This window comes from Nicotiana tabacum, chromosome 24 (genome assembly GCF_000715075.1).
Source record: "Nicotiana tabacum cultivar K326 chromosome 24, ASM71507v2, whole genome shotgun sequence".
NCBI classification, from domain to species: Eukaryota; Viridiplantae; Streptophyta; class Magnoliopsida; order Solanales; family Solanaceae; genus Nicotiana; species Nicotiana tabacum.
The window spans coordinates 76167232-76191536 of record NC_134103.1 but is presented as its reverse complement, the minus strand read 5'-3'; the positions used below and the strand labels follow the sequence as shown (position 1 = coordinate 76191536).

Sequence of the window (24305 nt, the reverse complement as noted above, 5' to 3'; positions counted from 1 at the left end):
TCAAGTTCAAACACATCAAACAAGCATAAACCATATGTCCCTTCTCTCTCTCTCTTCGTTTCTTCAACCAAACTCCAATCTGTTGTCAGTTGAGTTCGATCAAATCCATTATCCTTAATTTAAATTTTATACTATAGTATTATTTATACATACAACTCACAGCCTTAAAATCCTGAACCGTACCTTTGCGTCTCTAACACTAACAAAAGAGGTGCAGTTTCATATATACTTGGGGAAGTGGAGTGAGTTGGCAGCTCAAAAATGGCAGAAAATCAGCCATTATTACGAAGCGACGATAACGAAGTGGTGCGTGAAAGTGAAGGAACTGAAAGGAAAAGTACAGCTTCTGCTCGTGTTGTTTCTCTCGATGTTTTTAGAGGCCTTTGCGTTTTTGTAAGGACTTCTTTTTCTTTTCTTTTTTTACGTTTCTGGAACAGAGTTTGTTTAATTATGAGAGAACCTATTTAGATTAGGCCTAGAATAACCTTCAAATGTTTTTTTTTTACTTTACGAAGAGATATAATCAATAAGCACTTGAACCAAATTCAAACTTGTCTTATAGTAGGAAGCTATGATATTGTAATTTATGCACTTTGAATTTGTGATAAAGCTGTCAACTCAAAATTCATTTTCCTTTCTAAAAAAACCCTTTTGGATATATTGATCTTGCGAATTTCATATGCATGTTATGATTTAGGCAGATTGAAAGATTTTCCTTCTTTTAACTTCTCGGGAATATCGGGGCCTGACGTTAGTTTAGTCCGTACCTTTGCTTTGTGTCTTTTTCCGCTTTATACGTTCTTATTGGCTGTCGAGAAAACTACTGAAAAAAAGAGACGTGAATTTTTAGTTTTGTTTTCCCTTGGCACTTCATTTTATCCCAAGTTGTTTAAGATTGAAAGAGTTAGCAACTACTAAATATGTTGAAGAGTGTGCTTAGTTTTCTTTCGGATATGAAGGCATGTGGGTATGCAGCTCTAGGAATGCTGTGGGGGGGTTATCATGTAGCACACAATTCCACTCGCTCAGTTCTCGATATTGAGCACGCGTAAGCAGTGAATTAGTGGAGTTTCGTTCTACATTGATTAAGTTAGCAGCCAGTGGGAGTAGAATACCATCGCATCAATGTACTTTCATGAGAGTCGAAGACAATACACTGCCAACAAGATGGAAAGTCCCCTGTTAAACTGCAAGTACTAATGTGCACTCATATTGGCCAAAGTTGAAGAGAAGAAAATGGTAGAGATATTTAGCATGGTGCTCATGAAAGCCATCACTTTATTAACGGAACATTTTGATTCCCTTTTCTATCTCATCCTCCCCTGGCTGTAGTTCACAAAAGGGTCAACTCAAGTATCTTATTTCGAAACAATCTCTCGAGTCGAACCTCGATACCACATTCTTAAAAAAGATATGGCCATCTCCCGAAATTCCCTAACCAATTCGTGCTTATAATGACACCACTTACTTGCAGGCATCCCTAAATGTGAATGGTATTCCAAGTGGTTTATGAAGATCTTGAACTACTCAACCCCGTACTTTAAGGTTTTGGATTGAATGTGTAGTGTCTTTAGCATTTTAACTAACCATACTCCACATCAGTGAGATCTTGTTGCACACGTTTAACGGATTTTCTATTTACAAGAGTAAGTTCTTCTCTTTTCCTTTTTCCTAGTAGAAATTTCTCCACTTCTCAACTTTTGACTTTAATTTGTTTGCTGCACTCAGCTTATGATGCTTGTGGATTATGCTGGTTCTGTTTTCCCAAGCATTGCTCATTCCCCGTGGAATGGTGTCCGCTTGGCAGACTTTGTAATGCCTTTCTTCCTCTTTGTTGTTGGAGTTTCCCTGGCAATTGTAAATAAGGTATCTATACTTTGATCTTCAGATAAAATCGTGGACATAAACCTTATCATTATTAAAATTATAGGCTTATGAATTATGACACATTGTTCCCGGAATTGCATGGGTGATATCCTATCCCCTGTGCTGGCAATATCCAGTTAACTAAATCATCTGAATAAGATCATATTATGCCTGTCATCAGGTGATTGTTTACCTTGGCACAGGCTGAACTTTTTCCTCTTTCGAAACTGCAGATAGTTGTAGACAGAACAAGGACAACCTTGAAAGTTGTGATTAGGACATTGAAACTATTTCTCCTTGGTGTTTTCCTGCAAGGTAATTTTGCTCACTGGAATTTGTAAAATGAATATTATAATTCACTACAAGTACAAGCCTGTATATGTCTTTCAAAATGGATCTTCCACTCTTCTTATATTATGGCAAATGAGTGCGTTCTAAATTTGTGGCACAACTAGATAAAATACTACTCCTGGTTCTAACAAGCAAAACGAAGCTCAATGATGACACGTTTTTTCTTCTTGAGAAATTGCCCCTTTAAAAGCCTTCCACGATGGACGTCAAACATCAAGTGAAAGAGAGATGCTTAATCGACAAGAATGTACATAATTAAAACATGTGACAACACACAGATACACATAATGTTACTGGGGCATAATTAGGCATCAGCTTGATGTTTTACATTCAAGTTAAGCCTGATGAGTAGACAATGTTCAGAGTGAAGATACTGTAGTTAAATTCCTGAGAGATAAAGCATCACCGGAAGAAAGTCAAAATTGAAGATTGTAGCCTTGTAGGTTACCAAGTAACATAACAGAAAACATTTTCTAATATATGCTTTTTCGCTAGAATTCAAATTGTTGGATTCTTTTTTACTTTACGTCTGGAGGGCTTTCCTGTTTTGCTCTTGATGACCTTTTCTATTGTCTTCTGATTTCGTTCGAAGCATGTCGTTTTCTTGTATGACATATCTATACTTGAATGCTGTTGGAGAATTACTAATTCCACGTTTGCTTCGTTTCAGGGGGTTACTTGCATGGGATAACTGGTTTGACCTATGGTGTAGATATCGAAAAAATGCGATGGATGGGAATCTTGCAGGTACAACTGATACTATGTTTACGACTATTCTGCCACTGTAGTATCAGATGAATAGAATAGCTACAAGAGAAGTACCGTTTCAGTTTCACTAGCATTGCCAGTCATGCTGATTCTCCGAGAGAAACGTCCTAACCTGGTTTCCCTGATCTTTATTAAGAGATCGTCATGTTTAGAAGCATTTCTAATCACTAGATGGTCAATAAATAGGCGCAGAATAAAGAACTTATGCATGTAACCCGTTCATATCAATTTCTGGTTCAGAATATTATACATTTCTTTTCATTTATCCAGAGGATAGCTGTTGGATATATTGTAGCAGCTTTGTGCGAGATATGGTTTCCATGTCAAGGGATGAAAAGAGTCACCATTCTCAGCAATTATATTTGGCAATGGTAAGATGACTAAATCCCTGATTTTCAGGTGCATGTTTAGTCTGTAAAACTAATGTGGATAACTTTTTTGATTGTGCAATTGTTAGGAGTAATACATATATCTTCTGTTTCATCATCGTGAAGGTATTGCTTTGAAAACTGAAAAAATAGACCAAATATCTTAACAAATTGATTTTATGTTCCTTTTGATAAATGGCATACATTTAGATAAACCAAGAGCTTTAACTATTCATATTGTGCTGAGAACAAAATCTTAGTAACAAGCAGATGACCACAACTTAATGGAACCATAAATGCATCATATTATCATTACTAGGAACTTCATTTAACGATTATGAAAGAACCAACTTCTCATAAGTAGGGGATTGATCTCTTCTAAATTTGATAAACATCTGTGCTCGTTGCTGGTGGAAGTCAAACCCATGACATATTGGTACGAGGTCTCAACCTAACTATCTGGATCAGGCTCATTGGCTATTAACAAGTAGATTGAGTAGGCAAAACAGAAGAATTTTGTAAGTTTTAATTGGAAAACTAATATGAGTCCAACTGCAATGATATTGGCATATTCTTGTTAAAGATGTTCATATTTTGTAGTATTGTTGATTGTCCTATATGGTTATCTTTGTTTATAGTTTTATATAACATTTTACTTCATTTGTAGGGGTATCGTGTTCCTATTGTCTGCTATACATAGTGGGTTGTTATATGGTTTGTATGTACCTGATTGGCAATTCAGTGTGCCGCGGTCAACTGGCAGCAGCATTTATGAGGTTAGCAGCTGTTTGCTTTTCTTTTCCCCTTAATCTGAACTAGATTCTGGAAACAATTCCAGGGGCTCCAAGCAAAAACATTAAGAATTCAATAGGGTGTGATCAGTCGTTACTGCTTTGAGTGATATTAGTAATATTTCTCTACCTTTTATTCAGCATGTAAAGGACTTGCTCATAATCGAAAACTCTTTTCATCAGTTGTTATCCTATAGAAGCTTTAAAAATGACTATTACCAGTCATCACTGCTTTGTGTGTGATCAGTACTCTTCCCAATTGAGTTAGAGCACTTTTTCCATCAGTACAACAACAACAACAACAACAACAACAACAACCCAGTATAATCCCACTAGTGTGGTCTGGGGAGGGTAGTTTGTACCTATGTTGCTCGGACTCTCCAAAAGTGCTGCCGCACCGGTGTCGGATCCACCAAAAATGTACTAAATTTGGAGGATCCGACATGCACCCAACAACATTTTTAACGAGTCCGAGTAACATAGGTTTGTACGCAGACCTTACCTCTACCCTGGGGTAGAGAGGCTGTTTCCGATAGACCCTCGGCTCCCTCCCTCCGAGAACTCCCCACCTTGCTCTTGGGGTGAATCGAACTCACAACCTCTTGGTTGGAAGTGGAGGGTGCTCACCACTAGAGCAACCTACTTTTTCCATCAGTAATATATGTAATATAAGATGTTAACTTTTGGCGCCACTTTCAGGTAAAATGTTCTGTTAGAGGTGATTTTGGACCGGCATGTAATTCTGCTGGAATGATTGATCGCTATATTCTTGGAATGGATCACCTCTATGCAAAACCTGTATATAGAAATATGAAGGTAACTTTGTACTGGACTGCAAAGCTGGAACTCTTATATCCAGACCTCACAGTTAATCCCTCGTGACTAGTATTATTGTTCATAGGAATGCTATGGATCCAACAATACTAGAGCTTCCTCGACTACGCCTTCTTGGTGTCATGCCCCTTTTGATCCTGAAGGCATTTTGAGGTAACAAATCCATCATTATTCTTCACCCTTGGATTCTCTCATGAATTGTACTACTTATTTAGTGATATCATGTTCTTCATTTCATGAATTATCTACTTTGTTGCTTAACACCTTTTACCGTTGGTAATCTTTTTTGCAGTTCACTAACAGCTGCTGCTGCATGCATCATTGGACTCCAATACGGTCACATACTTGTTAAATTTCAGGTAAGCCATGTGGTAATGCTAGCTGACTGATTTACCTCTGTTAGGTGCTCTATTTTTTTGTCCCAAGCTTTGGAAATGTTAGGAAAGGTTATTTCAGGAGAAGTCGTGGAAATGCTTTAAGCTCTCAAGAAATGATTTTACTTTGTGTTGGTTCCGATTAGATGGCTTTATCAGTGAAATATATTGATCTACGTAAGTGCTGGTTTCCTAAAAGAGTTTTCTGGAAAGAAGTACTACAAGAGTTGTGTTAGATGATTATGCTTTTAGAATCTTATTGGTCCTGTCGTAATTGGTTATCACTAGTAAATTAGCTATATAGGAGAATATCATGATTTCAGAATGAAGGGAAATCTGTCACTACTGTTCGGTGGTGTATATTTAGCTACAGAGAATGATCCAGAGTACCTTAATGCCAGATATGTCACTGATAGATGTAATTTATATGACTGTTTCAGGATCATAAAGAACGGCTATGCAGTTGGTCCGTCCTCTCACTTGCACTTCTTGTAGTTGGTTTGTTCCTTGCTTTCATAGGTATGTCTTTCTTACTTTTAGATACTAATGCATAATCACCTGGACTATCATAGACAAACCAGAAACCTTTGGTTTCCAATTTACGCTATATACTCTCTGTCTTTAACTTTACCATATTTTAGATCTCCCTTCCCTAAGAATATAAGATTAGTTCATGCTCTAGTTGTGCTGATTCCCTTAATCAATGTAGGAAATTATCAATTCGATTCAAGAAAAATATGATTCTAGTCACTATGAAATGTGAGATTAATTTCTTTTCCTTTCAGGCGTGCCATTAAACAAATCGTTATACACGATAAGTTATTTGCTGGTAACCTCAGCTGCTGCTGGAATCACATTCTGTTTGCTATATGTGCTGGTAAGTTTTGAAAATAAAACCCTCTCTCCGGTATCTCTTTGGCTTAATATAATCATCACCTATTGCTATCATTCTGATTTAAAATTCATTTAACAGTCGTGTGAATCTTATGAACTTTAGGTGGACATTTATGGTTGGAGGCGCTTGATGTTTATTCTTGAGTGGATGGGAAAGCATTCTCTTAGTATCTTTATTCTCATAACATCAAATATAGCTGTGATTCTAATTCAAGGATTTTATTGGCGAGATCCACGTAATAACATTGTAAGTGTTGATTTAGTTCACCAATTTTCAAGGAGAAAAACATCTATGCCCCTATTTTATTGATTTTTGTCTAGAAGAATAACGCAAGCCTGCTTTTGCTGAATTTTCTTGAATAGGTTCGTTGGCTTGTGACACAATTTGTACAGAAATGATATCCCGGCTTCATGAGTTCCCTCACACAAGTAAGGATATATTCCTTCTTATTAAGTTGGATCCACTGAAAGCATCAAGTGATTTATAAAACGGATAATAGACAATGCACGAAATATCTATGAAATAGAACTCTGGTCTCGTAAACTCTTTTCCTTGATAGCTTTCAGTTGTTGGTTATTGAAAGAGCACTCTCTAGGATATCCTATTTTTTCCACATTGAAAGAGCACGCTACGTTTCATATACGATTTATAACAAACCCCTACATGTCTGAAATTGAGGCTTAATAGTTATTTTTTTTTTTTGGTAAGAGGGGAAACTCGTAGCCGCTTCAACCTCTGCTGCAGTCTCTGCCCTTCGGGTGAGCACTTTGTGCGCACTGGGTAAACTTTCCCCTGTGTACCCTCCAAACCATCTGGGCAACCCGAAGGGTTTATTTAATAGTTATTGTTATTATATGTGTATGACCCACTTTTGATGCAATAAGTGAAGTTTGGTGCTTCTTGAGCCAGACTCTCTATTTCCACAAGAATATGGTGGTAAGGTCTATATTCATACCACCCTCCCCGGATCCTACTATACCAGATTATACTGAATATTATGTTATTGTTATTGTTGAGTGCAAGGTGAGGGTGTCAAGTCTTGTGTTTTATCGAGGGAAAAAGATTTGTTTGTTTTCATGTTCCTTTCCATTATTCCGTATACATTACACAGCGGGGCAAGTGGGCAGAAACATGCACCATCGCTTTTCAAGAATCAGAATGCCAGATATTCAGATACTCCAGATGGATAAGACAATGTCATACACTACATAATAGCTCCAAAAAGAAATTAAAAAACCAAACAAGTGACTCCAATTTCCTTAGAAGGAAAATTGTTGATGCCGTTAACTAATTATATACAAAGCGGTTTACCAGCCTTCCCTTACTTTGTTAAATCTCCCCCATTCTCCTAATATTACCGCACGAAAAATTGAAAATTGTCTTGAATTATTGTTTTATGGCCTTAAAACGCCAAATAAGAGAAATGGTCTTTTATGGCCTTAAAACGCCAAATAAGAGAAATGGTCATGGCAAAATAATGACTACTGTTCATTAGGCCGTTTTTGAAGAGACAACAAAATTTAGAAGATTTGGAGCCGTTGTCCGAATTCATGAAGATGACGTGGACATTAACACACGAATAATTAGAAATCATCTTGAATTCTTGTTTTATAATCCTAAAACACCAAAAAACGAGGAACGATCATAGCGAAACAATGACTATTGTTCATTAGGTCGTTTCTGATGGACTAATAAAATTTTAGGCGATTCTGCGCCGGTCGTCTGAATTCATGAAGATAGCGTGGACATTATCACGCGAAAAATGGAAATCGTTCTGAATTCCTATTTTATGACCCTAAAGCATTAAAAAATGAGGGACGGTCATGGGGAAGTAATGAATATTGTGCATAAGTCATTTCTGATGGGCCCGCAAAATTTTAAGTGATTCGGGGTCGTTCACCCGAATTCATGAAGATGGCATGGACATTAGCACATCAAAAATTAAAAATCGTCGTGAATTCTTATTTTGTGGCCATAAAACGCCAAAAAATGAGGAACGAGTATAGCGAAGCAATGACTATTGTTCATTAGGTCGTGATGAACCCACTGAATTTTAGGCGATTCGGGGCCAGTCGCCCGAATTCATTATGATGGTGTGGACATTAACACACGTACAATTGGACATCGTCTTGAATTCCCGTTTTATGATTGTCACGACCCAAAAATCCCATCACGGGCGTCGTGATGGCACCTAGTCTCTAAGACTAAGTAAGCCGATTTCAATTATATTTTTTTTTGGAGCCATTTATTTTTTAATTAAATAAGTAACCAAAACTAACAGCGGAACAAATATGAATGTACAACCTCCCAAGACTGGTAGTACTAAGTCACGAACTCTAACTGAATACATGGAATGATTACGAGGACTGAATATATAATACCGTTTGATTAAAACTTAACAGTACAATGAAATGAAAAGACTCAAAGGAACTGCGACGACCAAGCAACTCTACCTTGAATCCGTACGATCCCGCTTTAACTCTTCTCAAGCCCAATAACTCCAATACCTGGCTCTGCACAAAAATGTGCAGAAGTGTAGTATTAGTACACCATGGTCGGTACCCAGTAAGTATCAAGACTAACCTCAGTGGAGTAGAGACGAGGTACAGTCAAGACACTTACTAGTCTAATAGCCTGTGCAATATAATATACAAAATAATAGGAAGCAGATAACAATTAGGGCAACATAAAACAACTAGTAATATGCACAGCAGACAACAAGAATACCATTAATATCGCTTAATAATTAATAAATACAATTACACACAATAAATCAAATCCTTCAAATAAATGTCTTTCACATATAATTCTTTCAAATAACTCTCTTTCAAATATAATTTTCTCAAATAATTACCTTTCAAATATAATTCTTTCATATAATACCTTCTACATAAAAATCCTTTCAAATAAATATTTTGAATATAATCCTTTCAATTAAAAAGTCACCATGTGACACCTCGTTTCATAATAATAAAAATACGGGTCTCAGCCCATTTTCATATTTTTCGTAAACACCGGTCTCAACCCATTTTTCATATTTTCACGGCACCTCGTGCCCATAATTAAATCATCATATTTTCCCCGGCACCTCGTTCCCTCATTTCATATCACAACTGCACGGACAATTCACGTGCCAAATATCATTATCATTTAATCACAGCACCCCGTGCGCACAATTCATATCACAACTGCACGGACAATTCACATGCCAATATCCTCATTATTTACTCATGGTACCTCGTGCCCACATTTTATTTTATAATCCGCCTGGCAATAGCCACATGCTCTCAATTTCAACATAAATCAGATTGTTATCAATTTACCAACAACAAGAAAAATTGCACAAGGTATAAAAATAAACACAAGAATATCACAACATCACATGAAAATCATCAACCCCACATCATCACATGTCGTTCCTGACAATAGCCACCCTTATCACTCCTATAGCCACCCTTATCGCTCCGCCCAGAAAATATCAATAGGCACCCTTATCGCTCCGCCCAGACAATATTCCAACAAACACAACCACAATGAAATGCCACCCTTATACCCACATAATATCAACGGTGAAATGTCACCCTTATATCTTCAAAATAATAATTAGCACAACACAACAATTTACACAAAAAATTATCATGGCAACATAATAAAATCAATTCATATCACAATTTTCTCAATGGCTACAACCAAAATTCCAAAGATACAACCAAATCAATTAATTTCACAATAAATAGTCGAAAGCTCCACACAATGTGTATAACACCCAAAAATAATCAACAGAGATAGAAATTACTCAACATAAAGCAAAGTCTTTATTAACTCTAAATTTTTGATAATTATATAAATACCTCTTCTTAAGCTCATTTAATTAATTATTTGCAGAGGGAAAAATCAAAATAAAATTAAATTCCAATAATTATCAAACCAGCAAATTCACAGAATTTCACAAATAATCAAATAACAATCACATCAACTTGTCATATAACAACAGAGTTAACAATAAGGATTTAGGCACGACAACTAGATGATTAAATATATGCCAACAATTATCCAATTTACTACACAATATGCTCAAGACTTTAACTCAATAAAATTTGCACATATAAACTAAGTACGTACTCGTCACCTCGCGTACATGGTTTTTAATTACACAAATTGCACATAAGACTCAATGACTAAGGAGAAATTCCCCCACTCGAGGTTAAGCAAGACACTTACCTTTTTGAAGTTAGATCGATATTCCAAAATAGCTTTCTCACGTGAATTAACCTCCGGACGGCTCTAATCTTTCTTGAGCCTTCCTTACATTACTACGAGGTTCCGGAAATCCTAGAAACTTCAATCTATTTATAAACATAACAAAAGTGAATAATAATTAGGAAGATTTTCATGGTTTCAGCTCATTTGAGCATTTTATCAAACACTGGGTGTGCAAATTTGGTTACAAGGTTCTTCTACAAGATTTTCTTCATTCCACAACCCAATCTTTACTTATTTGATCTCAACAATCTTCCCACAAACCTTATTGGTACAAGCATATATGCATAATACTCTTACACCCAAGAATCATACTCTCAATCACCAATCTTTTACCCCAAACTCGAAATTGAAGACTAGGGGTTAAATCTTACCCCTTTGATGAAGATCTTGTGATTAGCTTCCTTGATTCTTGAAGATTGGATGATTAGAATGTTAGGTTCCCTCCTTCTCTCTCTAAAATGCTCTTACCTCTCTCTAAAACCCTCAGAAGAACACCCCAAAATAAGCCCCAAAGTCTATTTATCGAAATAGGGTCGGGTTATGAAAATAAAAAAAATTAACCCTCCGAAAGAAGGTTTGCGGTCGCATAATGGACCGCAGAATGGGTATGCGGGCCGCAAAATTGATCGCAAAATCGGTGCCCAGAACTGGGCTCTTCTGGTCCATTCTGCGACCAGTTTGCGGTCGCAGAAGCAGTTTTGCGATCGCATAATTGGTCGCAGAATTGCATCTTTCCAGTCTTTGGTAATTTAGTCATAACTTCGTGTAGGAGTGTCCAAATGATGAACGGTTTGAAGCGTTGGAAACTAGACACATAGACCTTTCTTGTGATAGGTAACACACCATATAACTCTTCATAACAAGATAGGTATGCTCGTTTGAAATTAGGTCTTGTGCGAACTCACTTGAAACTTTAGTCTATTATGAAATTTTCAACTTCAACATTCGATGCCGAAACCTATCGAATCAAGTCCGATTGACCTCAAATTTTGCACACAAGTCATAAGTGACATAACTGACCTATTAAAATTTTCAGAATCGGATTCCGACCTCGTTATCAAAAATTCAACCTTCGATCGAACTTTTCGAAAATCGTATATTTTTCAACTTTCGCCAAAATGCGTCGAATTGTCCTACAGATTTTCAAATCCAAATCTGAACATGCGCCTAAGTCCGAAATCACCATACGAAACTATTGATATCATCAAAATTCTATTCCGAGGTCGTTTGCTCAAAAGTCAACTCTTTGGTCAACTCTTTCTATTTAAGCTTCAAAATGAGAATTTCTCTTTCAATTAAATTCTAAATCTTCCGAAAATAAAACTCGACCACACCCGCGGGTCATAATACATATTATGAAGTTGCCCGAGACCTTAAGTCGTTGAATGTGTCATTAATTCTTAAAACGACAAGTCAGGTCGTTAAATGACCCTAAAGCGCCAAAAAATGAGGAACGGTCATGGTGAAGCGATGACTATTGTTCATTAGGTTGTTTCTGATGGGCCCACAAAATTTTAGGCAATACGGGACTGGTCGCTTGAATTCATGAAGATAGCATGGACATTAGCACACAAAAAAATTAAAAATGGTCTTAAATTCCTATTTTATGGCCGTAAAATGCCAAAAAATAAGGAATGGTCATGGAAAAGCAATGACTATTGTTCATTAGGTCGTTTTTAATGAGCCCACAAAAATATAGGTGATTCGAGACCGTCTGCCCGAATTCATGAAGATGGCATGGACATTAGCACACGAAAAATTGAAAATTGCCTTGAATTCCTATTTTTTGACCCAAAAATACCAAAAAAATTATGATACGATCATCGGAAAGCAATGACTGTTGTTTATTATGTCTTTTTATAGGCCTGCATAGTTTTAGGTAATTCGGGGCCGATCGCCCGAATTCATGAAGATGACGTAGACATTAACACACGAAAAATTGGACACTGTCCTGAATTTCTGTTTTATGGCTCCAAAACATCAAAAAAATAAATATAAACGATTATGGTGTAGCAATGACTATTGTTCATCAGGCCGTTTCTGATTGGCCAATAAAATTTTAGGCAATTTGGTCTGGTCGCCCAAATACGTGAAGATGGCATGGACACTATATATTATGTGGGGAAAATGATAATATTGTTAGAAATCTAAGAATTTCACTATATTAATATATGTTTCTTTTTCCTCTTTGGTAATGTGTCAACTGTTTAAATTTGGCACAAATTATTATAATGGAGAAAAGTAGCGACAAAACTGGCCATATCAATACAAATGATGCAAATGTCCATCGAATTTGAGATATTGTACATATCTAAATTATGAGGAACGCCTCAAAAATATAGACTAACAAATTTTATTAGGAACACACATTAAATTTAGGAAATCTTACATAAATATCCCAAAAAAGTCCTAACTTACCAACCTCTAGCCATTAATCATAGACTTACCAAAACTCGCCAAGCATATATAAAAATTTAAACCCAAAGAAATAAGATTCTTTCTCTCCAAGAATCACACACAAAGATCTCCTTCTATATTTTTAAGCGTGATTAGCAACATTATATGCAAGAAGTAAAGAAAATTTCATGGATGAGGTAACAAATAAGATGATGCAATACAAAAAACTATATATATTGTACAAGATTCCAAAAATCTAAGGAAAAAATAACTTTTTTCAATAGGTATGGTTGAGATTCATTGAAAACATATAGATGAGTCAATATACAAAATTTGAGAAAGATTGGAGTTTATTTGGACTGAATTGGTATCAAAATTCGTAATTAAAATCGAGTTCAAAAAGTTCTTCTGTGACACATGTATCAAACATATATCACGCATGTATCCCACACGCAAGTATACATGGATATACATGTGATACACATTTGATACATATCTAATTCACAGTGTGATACACATATCATTTTGTCATGTTCATCTTCTACTTCGAATTTTCAATTCAAACCACTTAAAAACTCCACCAAATCATCCCAAAACTGATATTCAAGCTCCTTAAGATGTACTCAATCTATTCTAATAACACCCACTTAAAAGAAAGCAAAATTGTAATTTTTTTTGTTGTAAATGTGATCACCTAATTTTTGACTATATTTGAATTTTTACCACCTTCTACTATGTAAATATTTTTAGAAATTTAATATATATATTTTTAGCTTTGTTATATTTTTTTATATAGCTTTGTTACATTTTATATATATATATGGTAAGAACTAAAATAATTTAAAAGGTCAAATTATTATTATTAGTATTATTTTTATTTTTTATCTTTATTTTAAAATAAAATAAATTTAAAAAAACCGAAAAAAACAAATATTTTTTTTAATTTTCGGATGGGAATAAAATAATAAAAAAATTAAAAGTATGGAATAATAAATTAAAAGTAAAAGTAAGTGAAAATTGTTTTTTTTTTTAAAGTAAAAGAAAGTGGAAAATAAAAAAAATAAAAGTAAAAGAATGTGAAAATTTAAAAAAAATGAAAAGTAAAAGAAATATAAAATTAAAAAATAAATGTAAAGGTAGCTGAAAATTTAAAAAAAAGAAGAAGTTAAAAGTAAGTGAAAATTAAAAAAAGAAAAGTAAAATAAGTGGAAAATTAAAAAGAAAAGAAAAGTAAAATAAGTGCGAAATAAAAAAAGAAAAGTAAAAAAAGTGGAAATTTAAATATAATAAAATTTAAAAAATGGGAAATTAAAAAATAAAAGTAAAAGAAAGTTGGGAATTATTTTTTTTTAAAAAGAAAAAAAAATAGGAAGTGGGAATTCTTTTTAATTAAAAAATAATATTAAAATTAAAAATTTAAAAAACAAATCTGAAAATTACGAAACTTTTTCTATAAGTAGAAGAGAAATATGAGGAGAAAATGGAGGAAAAAAAAGGAGAGAGGAGGGAATTGAGAGAAATTATTTTTCTTCTTCTACGCTTAGGGAATTTCTACTTGTGTCATTCTTTCGAAAAATCCAACAATTCATTACCCAAAACCCAACAAAAAATATTTCAAAATATCCCTTTTTACACGCCAAACAGTGGAGTCAATAGTCGAGGTCGAGAATTCCGTTAGAGCTCCGTTCACTAGCTTTGATGTTCTTCTTCGCTTATGCTTGTTCGGCGTTCGTCTGAGTTATTGTACCTGTTATTGAAGACTCATTTAATTGAAAATTTTGCATTAAATGTTTATTCTTTCCTCTGTTCTTTTTATCTTATTTCATGTGATTTTATTTATTTGCCTTTTTATTTTATAAATAATAATGTAAATTGGTCCTTAAAAGTTATATGCTTAATTATGTTTCTGGAAATATGGTATTCAAACTTGCTTTAAAGTTGGGAAGATTTGGACCCTAATAAGTTTGGGCTTCAATTGTTGGGTTATAGGGTATTGGTATATGATGGTTTATTTATTCAAATATCTAAAATCATATACTTCTTCCACAAGTAATTCCATAATTCATGACCTCACAATAATCTCAAAGTTTAGGAAGAATAATGAATACGTAATTCCATACACTCAAAGTTTAGGAAGAATAAGTAATTCCATAATTAGAGTGCTTTAGGCGCGCTTTTAATTAGTTTATCGCGATTATGTATACGTTCGCGTGGCATAATTGTGATTTTCAAAATTAAAATCGAAGTATATTTTCGCGCAACTTTGGTCAAAACAATCTTAATATAATAAAATGCTATTAATTGTGTACACGTACGCGTGACATTATAGGTGAGGCCGAGACCCGGTACCCACACTTAGAAAAATTAGCGCTTGCCCTAATAAGTGCCTCTAGGAAATTAAAATCATATTTTCAGTGTCACCTGATCTGTGTGGTGACTACTTATCCCCTTCAAAATATTCTGCATAAGCCCGAACTTTCGGGCCAATTGGCCAAATGGTCCGTCAAGATCAGTGGGTATGATATCGAGTATCGACCCCGAACGGCCATCAAACCTCAAATATTAGTGGACTTCGTGGCCGACTTTATGCCAGCCCTCATACCCGAGGTCGAAAAGGAACTATTATTAAAGTCGGGTACATCATCGGGGGTGTAGACACTCTTCACAGACGACGCTTCGAACGTGAAGGGGTCCGGGCTAGGCATCGTTTTGATGCCGCCCACGGGTAATACAATTAGACAAGCTATCAAAACTTCCAAGTTAACTAACAATGAGGCCGAGTATGAGGCCATGATTGTAGGTCTCAAGCTAGCTAAAGGTTTGGGAGCAGAGGTCATCGAGGCCAAATGTGACTCCCTGCTTGTGGTAAACCAAGTCAACAGAACCTTCGAGGTTCGAGAAGATCGAATGAAGAGGTACTTGGACAAACTACAAGTGACTCTACATCGGTTTAAAGAATGGACCCTACAACATGTGCCTCGAGAACAAAACAACGAGGCCGATGCCCTTGAAAATTTGGGGTCATCAATCGAAGACAACGAGATTAGCTTGGGGACTGTCGTACAACTTTCAAGGTCAATAATCGAAGAAGGCCACGCCAAAAGCAACTCCACAAGTATGACCTGGGATTGGAGGAACAAATATATCGAGTAGCTAAAGAACGGGAAGCTTCCATCGGATCCTAAGGAATCGAGGACTCTACGTACGAAAGCCGCACGATTCACATTGGCCGAAGATGGAACACTAAATAGAAGGATGTTCGATGGACCATTGGCAATATGTTTGGGACCAGGAGATACCGACTACGTCCAACGAGAAATCCACGAGGGCACCTGCAGAAATCATTCCGGTGTCGAATCATTGGTTCACAAAGTCATCAGAGCAGGATACTATTGGGCCGATATAGAAAAGAATACAAAAAAGTTTGTTCGAAAATGCGACAAATGTCAAAGTTATGCGCCGATGATTCACCAACCCGGAGAGCAACTCCACTCAGTCTTATCCCCATGGCCATTCATGAAATGGGGAATGGATATCGTCGGCCCTATACCATCGACCCCAGGTAAAGCTAAATTTATTTTGTTTATGACTGACTATTTCTCTAAGTGGGTTGAAGCATAGGCTTTCGAGAAAATTATAGAGAAAGAAGTCATAGACTTCATCTGGGACCACATTATATGCCGATTCGGGATGCCTGCCGAGATCGTATGCGACAATGGAAAGCAATTCGTCGGCAGCAAAGTGAGAAAGTTTCTCGAAGATCACAAAATAAAAAGGATCCTGTCGACGCCATATCATCCTAGTGGGAACAGAGATGCCGAATCGACAAACAAGACCATAATTTAAAATCTAAAGAAAAGATTGAACGACGCTAAGGGAAAATGGAGAGAAATATTGCCCGAAGTCCTTTGGGCATATCGAACAAAATCCAGTACGGGGGCAACACCATTCTCTTTTGTATATGGCGCTAAAACTCTGATCCCGTTTGAAGTCGAGGAACCTAGCGTCAGGTTTCGATATGCAGCGAAAGAGTCAAATCACGAGGCTATGAATACAAGCCTCGAATTGCTAGATGAAAAACGGGAAGCCGCCCTCATTCGAATGGCCACACAGAAATAACAGATCGAAAGGTACTACAATCGAAGAGCCAATCTTCGACACTTTAAAATCGGGGACTTGGTTCTGAGGAAGGTCACCCTCAATACTCGAGACCCAAACGAAGGAAAACTTGGCCCGAACTGGGAGGGACCGTATCAGGTCGTCGATATCATCGGAAAGGGATCCTACAAACATGGCACGATGAACGACGAAGAATTACCAAACAATTGGAATATATCACTCCTCAAATAATATTACTGCTAAGGTACGACCTTCTCCATTTTCGTTTATATTTTATACTAACCATTTGCAGGTGTTTAATCGAAGACACCAAAGGATTCTTCAAACACAAAGTCCTTAGGTCTGAAAGCACGCGTTGCACTCTTTTTTTCTTAGACCGATTTTTGTCCCAAATGGGTTTTTCCGGCGAGGTTTTTAACGAGGCAACCATTGTTCGTGCTAACTTAGAGCAATTCAACAGTATCCGAGGCTCCTTTACAATCAACCTCCAATACTGGGGGGCATCACTCTCGGATAGTTACAAGGAAAATACTTCGTATTGACAGGGTCTCGATAGGTAAAGGATCAAACAGTCAAATGAACCTTATCCATGTAGATTACTCGAGCCCTAATGGAAAAACATGTACGCATGTATAATCTATTGAAAAAAGTATTTTTCCTTACCGTATATTCCATGCCTTAGAGAAATTTATACTTTACAATTTCATACTTATGATCTATTGTGAAAACTGGCTTAAAGGCCTATCACAACTAAAGTTAAAACAATTTACCCTATACTCGGGGACTGCCGTCCAAAAAATTGACATGATCGAATTACTAAACCTCGAAATCGTAAGACTTTAAAAAGGCAATTCTCGAATTTTTAGACCACGGCCACCCCACTCGGGGATTGACACTTTGAACGAGTTCGAAGTATAGCAGGGAAACAAGCCTAAGTGGCAAATCCCAAACTAAAGGCTACAACCAAATTAACACGGTTCAGAAATGTCCGAATTCCGTTATAAAACAGGCCTTCAAATATTCTCATAAACTGATTAAAAAAGGCAACCCTCGGCTGAATTACTAAGGGTCTCGATAATATCGACCCTCGAAAAACCCTAAGGGGTAGCGAATTGTTCGCATTCCCTGATAATTTTATGCTAAGGCATAACAAAGCAAAGGATTTCGATAATACCAATCCTCGAAAAACCTAATGGGTACAAATTTATCTCGTGCTAAGGCATGACAAATTTTTATGTTTAATGTTTCAAGAAGAAAAAGGGGAAAATCCATTCTTTTGAGGCGATATCGGCCTAATTCAAGAGCCTAAGGGCCATTTTATTTTTTGAGTTCGAGAAATCGTCCTTACTCAACTAAAACCTAAGGGTCACTCTACTTCGAGTTCGAGCAAGTACTCACTCAATTTTAAAGACTACACTGGTCCGACTTCGGTCTAGTTGCCTAAAGTCCCAAACTTGTGAGCAAAATCTCCATAAGGCATGAATAAAATAGAATTTTCACGAGGCAGAAAATAGAATAAAGACAAGTCAAAGAGAAAAAATATCTTTTATCTTTACGAAAATATTTACAAGGACCGATCAGGGTCCCACACAAAAAATCAAAAAAAGAAAAAGCCTAAGATTCCTAATTTTCCTCAGGGGAAGCTTCTTCTCCATCGAGGTCCTCCCCATTCTCGGACCCGCTCTTGCTGCCATCATCATAATCATCATCAGAAGAGGCCAGCGCTCTAGCATCAACTTCATGCTATTTAGCCTTTATTATCTCGTTAGTAAGATCGAAACCTCGAGCATGGATCTCCTCGAGGGTTTCCCTCCGAGATTGGCATTTGGCGAGTTCAGCAATCCAATGTGCTCGAGTTTGAGTGGTCTCGACTGCCTCTCTCGCTTGGACTTGAGCGGCTTCAGCATCGGCCTGGTAGACGGCCACGATCGCCTTTGCCTCGGCCTTTGCCTTTTCGACTTCAGATTTGGCCTTTGCAAGTTTGGAAGCCGACCGAGCCTCGAGCTCCTCTATTTTCTTTACCTGAGTTGAGCTCTTCTCCTTCATGCCTCGAAGCTGACTTTCGACCGATGACAATTGGGCTCGAGCAACCTCTTTTTCAGCAGCAAAGCGGTCCATACTTTCTTTCTACCCCAAGGTCTCCACCTTCAACATGTTGACCTCCACGCGGAACTGCTCGATCATCTCGACCTTCTGCTGCAGCTGTGAGATTGAAATTTTAGCCACCGTTCCCGAATCGAGCCCATGAGCTTTTAAGATTTTCATTACCTGCTCGATCAGGCCGGTCTGATCTTGGTGAGCCTTTGCCAACTCGGTTCGGAGGTCCTTGATATCTTATTCGTTTTGCCCACTGAGAAGTTTAAGGGCATTTCTCTCCTCCGTGAGCCCTCGGAGGTCGGCCTCACATCGGCTCAGCTCTTCTCGGGACTTTGAAAATGCCTCATGATGAAGCGTCAAAGCCTATACGGAAAAAGAGTAAGGAAATTAGACAGGAACAGAAGAAATAAACTAAGTATGATATCGACAAAGGGAGTTGAGACTCACCTGATTCAAGGCTTGTTGAGCCTTATCGAGGGGACTCGATGCTTCACTTAGGTCGGTAGCATCCTCGACCCCGATAAAGTAACCACAGAAGGGGTCCTCAGCTTCATGGGCCCCTTCTACTTCGGGAGTCCTTGTAGCTTGGGCCTCCCGAATTGCCTCCTCGGAAAACACAGGGAGAATCGGCGAGTCTCCAATATCTATTGCCCTAAGTGAGCCACTTGGGGCGTTCTCCTCGCTGTGAAGGGCCTCAGAGCCGGCCCCTTCAGACATACCCGCCTTTTGCTCATCTCGGCGGGAGGCATATTCGATCTTCGACGACTCGGGGACTTTGACCGAGTCCTTTTCCAAGACCCCCTCGGCTCGAGGCGGAATCTCCTCAACCACCACCGACTCAGTGGCCTTTGGGGCCTCGATGGTTTTCTTTACTCGGGTCACCAGTTCCGAGCCATTGTCTTCATCTTCTTCTTCTTCCTCCCTTAGCCATTGAATCACATCCGCAGGCAGAGCAACAATTTCTTTCTTCGGCTTACGAACCAGATTCTTCTTAGGCTTTAGATCCTCGGAGGTTGAGGTCCTTTTCCTCTTCTTATCCTTCGCCGGCTTCGGAACCGGGGTCGAAGTCTCTTCCTCACCAGATGGGGGCCTCATGACCGCATCCTTGCCCAGGCTTGTACACGAGAAAATTGAATAAGTAGAAGAAGGGCATCTTAATCAAATCATCAAATACACAAAAAGTGGGCTTACCATGATTCTTGGCCTCCCATCGGCCCTTTGCTAAATTGCGCCATGAGCGCTCGGCGTATGTAGAGGTCGAGGCCACGTTTCGAACCCAGCTCTCGAGGTCGGGAATCACACGGGGCATCCTAGCGACCACTACATCATGGAAAAAGACATCAATGAGAAAAGACATAGGAACAAATAATACATGGAAGCTAACAGTGAGACGGTACTTACGATTCATGTTCCATTTCTCAGGAAATGGCATCTTCTAGGCTGGGATTAGGTCGCAAGTCCTCACTCGAACGAACCGGCCCATCCAGCCTCGATCCTTGTCCCCGTCTATGCTTAAGAACAACACTTTGGTAGCCTGACATTGGAGTTTTATTAAGGTATCCCTTAGTTATCGAGCATATATACCTCGACATTGGCTCACATCGACCAGGAATCGACGAGGCTTTGTCGGTCTTGAAATCAGAGTTTAGCGCGCACCCCCCAGGAATGCATTCCTCAAGACAGGTTTCCACCGGCATTTTCCCGCCGGTCGGTTGAGAAGATGAAGCAACTTCTTTTTGTGGTACCGTTTTCAATGTTTTTGCCATTTTTGTGTAAGTTTGAAGAAGAAAAAGATAATAGGACTTGACGTTTGAGAAAGGATTAACAGCAAAATATGAAGATTTGTATAAGGGAAGAACTTAAGAGATGTAAAAGATTTGGAGATTAGAAGGAAGTGAAAGTAAAGTTTGAATCAATGAGGAAGGGGTCTATTTATTAGATTCACGGCAACGGTTCAAAGGCACTAATGGCCGACCACCAACTGACACTCATTAATGACTTGGGGAACTGTACCAACGGGACATTTCGGTCACTCCCGCCGCTTACGTCACGAGGATGGCGTCATGACAGGTCAAGGTAAAAAGGATCAATTCGTTTCTTGTCATTTTACTTCAAAAAACGAGGGGACTATCTGTATAAGGATCTTGAAAGAAGAGACCTGAAGAAGGAGAAGAACCTAGTTCTCAAGGCTGCCAACAATACAGTTAAAACCAGGCTCACCTGATTTTACTATTTGATCGAAACCGGGAGGTTGCATCGAAGGATGGCCTCGTAACGGAACAGACTAAATCACGAGGATAAGGTACCGAGTTCAGAATCGAGGTACCTGTCGAGATCGATGTTAGTAGCGATCGAAGCCAAATGAGACAGATATCGAGTAAGATCAAAGATAGCACAATAACAGAAAGGCGAGATATCTGTGACTGGTCGAGGATCATGGCATAAATCTCGGAACGGATCAAATCAGAAACAGTTAATTAGTTAATCATGAGATTTTCTTCTGTAATTAGAATTATACCATAAGTGGAATTCCTCAACTATTTAAAGGGGGGTTCTAATCATTTGTAGGACAGATTGTTCACAGATATCAAAACAATATAATTCTCTTTCTCGTTTATACTATTGTTCATCAGCTTGTTATATTTTAATTGTTCTTACATCAACCGGTTCGAGGGTATCCAAACTCGAGGGCTGAGTTCCATTCTAACACTGGTTTACTTTACTTTATAGTTCATTTCTGTTATTAATTTTTATATTTATCAATTGGTATTAAGTGAAATCACGTGTCCTTAGAACCACATTATCAGTTTAATTGTTATCCAATTTTAAGGGTAAACAAGTATATATATACCTAACTGAGCTCGGAAATAGCTTGGATATATCAATTCAGGGACGAGCCACAAGCTTGCGTATGGGTTCGGCAGTTGAATATCATAAGTCATAACTATCCAACTACTCCAGCAAATCCTTTAACTGTAATCAGACAAAAACATTAGGACCAGAATAAGTTTTTGACATAAAGTTAACAACTTTCAGTGAGGCATATTCACAAACAGTTTGAGAACCATACGTTGGTCATACTAATAAATAGATAAAAGTCCGAAAATGAGTCTGCGCGAATTTTGAAAATTACAGATGAATGATGTGAAGAATTAATTTACGAAGCAAAAAAGTAAAGAGAAAATTAACCTGATGTTTGCAGAAGTAAGTAGCGGTCCCTTCTATTTGTGCACTGATATTTGGTGCATATTTATTTTATATCAATAGTTAAGTTACCTACAACAAAAGAACATGTAACAACATATAGCAAGTCTCACATCATGGACATGGAGTAAATAATTAACTTGCTGTAACAAGGTTAAAATATACTGCTTTACATTGTTGAGATATATCAAACCTTTCTAGTACACTTAATATATCCTCAAAATAAATACCCCTATAACTCTGAATTCCTACCACTTGCATTTGAATATTCCTCAAGAATTCCATATATTTATTATATTGGTAAAACTTACCCTCTCCACGTGGCGTGCCAGAAAAGTCCCGTGTGGCAAGAGTGACACAAGAATGAAAATAAATGATGGGACCCACTATTGGGTTCGGCAAACCCTGTTGCTCCGGAGACAGTGGTTATTGGAAGGTCGAGCATTTGAAAGGTGGAAATGCACACCCCGGAGACTCAGTCAACCGCGTCCAGAGATCATGGAAATCAGACATTATGCTAAGACAGTTATTACTATCGAGATTCTCGCTTTCCACTATCTAACCCCCTGGCATGTTGGTCCAAAACTCGGAGCGGCAATGCTTTTTCTACTACTATAAATGTCGTCCTAACACTTCGAGAGAGGGGCTCAGAAAATAGAGACAAAAGCATACGTACGATAGAAAATTATCAACTATTTTTCTTTAGTTTTTTCTACGAGCTTTTTTCAATCATCAAAGATATTGTTAATGTTGTAGCCAATACGGCCCACCGAGGCTCATCTTTAATAAAATTTACTTTATCACTGCCTTTATTTTATTTCATTCATTATTTACGATTATCAATTTCCTTGTTCGAATTTTGGATCAAATAGATTGCTAGATACTCTAAAAATATAAATTTAATTGTTTCCTCCAAAATCGGATTTTGGGTCAAACAATATTACTCTCACTTTATCCAAAATAAAGCTGTTCGTAAAGTATTAGACCAAGGGAGGAAGTTCTGTCAAAAGCTAAATTCAGGAAGATGGCAATTGCTTATAGGTTCTTCAATTTCTATTTAATTCCAAAAGACAGAAACAGCATGTTACATAACGAGTTGTGTATATACCAGAATAGTTTAATTCGAATCACTGTACGAGTTCAAATTTTTGATTGATCTCTCAACCACTGTAGACCAGTTTAACTTGCCACTCCTACCCTTTATTAATTATGTATCAATAATAAATATTGACTGAGTTAAACGTTTGAAGGCATTAAATTCTCTTTTTCATGAATTACACTTGTATTCTGGAATTAAAGTTGGGAAAAAAATGAAAAGGAAGAGCAGCAAATTTCTTTTTCTAGTGTATTCCACGCAGTAGGTTACTAGGTTGAAACTTCAAAATGGCGAGGCAAAATATTCAATATCCAGATCCTTGTTATCATTTGGCATAACATTTTGCGCAGGCAAAGAAAATAGCCCCGTAACACATCACAGATCTTGGGTTTTTTTTAAAACCCAACCCTAGTTATCAAAAGAATTTTTTACATATATGTACTACATTACAAACTTATTTACCTTCAGTGTTTAGGTTTTAACTTAATTGTTAGTTGATATACAATTTACCAGTTATATACAAATAAGTTTCAAATGAGTATTCTTGATTGTAGCCTTTTAACATGGAAGTCAAATTTCACAAATCTACCGTTTCTGCATCTCTCTCTTTCTATTTTCTTTTTTCTGCCCAACTTATTCATCTTTGGATCTCTATAATTCTCTTCTCTTTTCTCATCTCCTTTTTCTTTTTCTTTTTCTTTTTCTTCAGAGAATTCAAAAATAGATTTGATGTCATCGCATATCACCATCAAACTAGTCGTTATCTGTTGCCCCTCCAGCCATTGAAAGCAATCAAAAGCTTCGAAACTTTGATTTTTTTTTCGATTTTTTAAAAATTATTAGTATTTGTTTTGATGGGGTGTTGTTGCAAACGATCGTGAA

General features: G+C 37.3%; 1 protein-coding gene across 4 annotated transcripts; it reads left to right on the top strand.

Annotated features, from left to right (window-relative positions):
* Positions 1 to 23154, top strand: LOC107772471 (uncharacterized). Of its 4 annotated transcripts, none has more exons than XM_075248270.1 (14): positions 1 to 393; positions 1729 to 1866; positions 2100 to 2181; positions 2888 to 2964; positions 3256 to 3356; positions 4021 to 4129; positions 4844 to 4960; positions 5046 to 5131; positions 5271 to 5337; positions 5793 to 5871; positions 6138 to 6229; positions 6350 to 6493; positions 6610 to 6675; positions 22660 to 23154. In XM_075248270.1, the coding sequence occupies exons 1-13, from the start codon at positions 262 to 264 to the stop codon at positions 6643 to 6645; spliced, it is 1260 nt and encodes a 419-aa protein (XP_075104371.1). In that variant the 5' UTR covers positions 1 to 261; the 3' UTR covers positions 6646 to 6675; positions 22660 to 23154. The 4 variants fall into 4 exon arrangements, with proteins under 4 accessions (XP_075104371.1, XP_075104370.1, XP_075104369.1 ...); XM_075248269.1 differs by lacking the exon at positions 22660 to 23154 and adding an exon at positions 6956 to 7143; XM_075248271.1 differs by lacking the exon at positions 22660 to 23154 and adding an exon at positions 1475 to 1646 and having other exon boundaries at positions 255 to 393; positions 6610 to 7143.
* The last annotated feature ends 1151 nt before the right edge of the window (positions 23155 to 24305 follow it).

Coding starts and splice junctions, on each gene's coding strand:
- LOC107772471 (XM_075248270.1), top strand. CDS start 262: ATGGCAGAAAATCAGCCATTATTACGAAGCGACGATAACGAAGTGGTG. Junction 394..1,728: donor TTAGAGGCCTTTGCGTTTTT/GTAAGGACTTCT, acceptor TGCTGCACTCAG/CTTATGATGCTTGTGGATTA. Junction 5,132..5,270: donor GATCCTGAAGGCATTTTGAG/GTAACAAATCCA, acceptor TCTTTTTTGCAG/TTCACTAACAGCTGCTGCTG.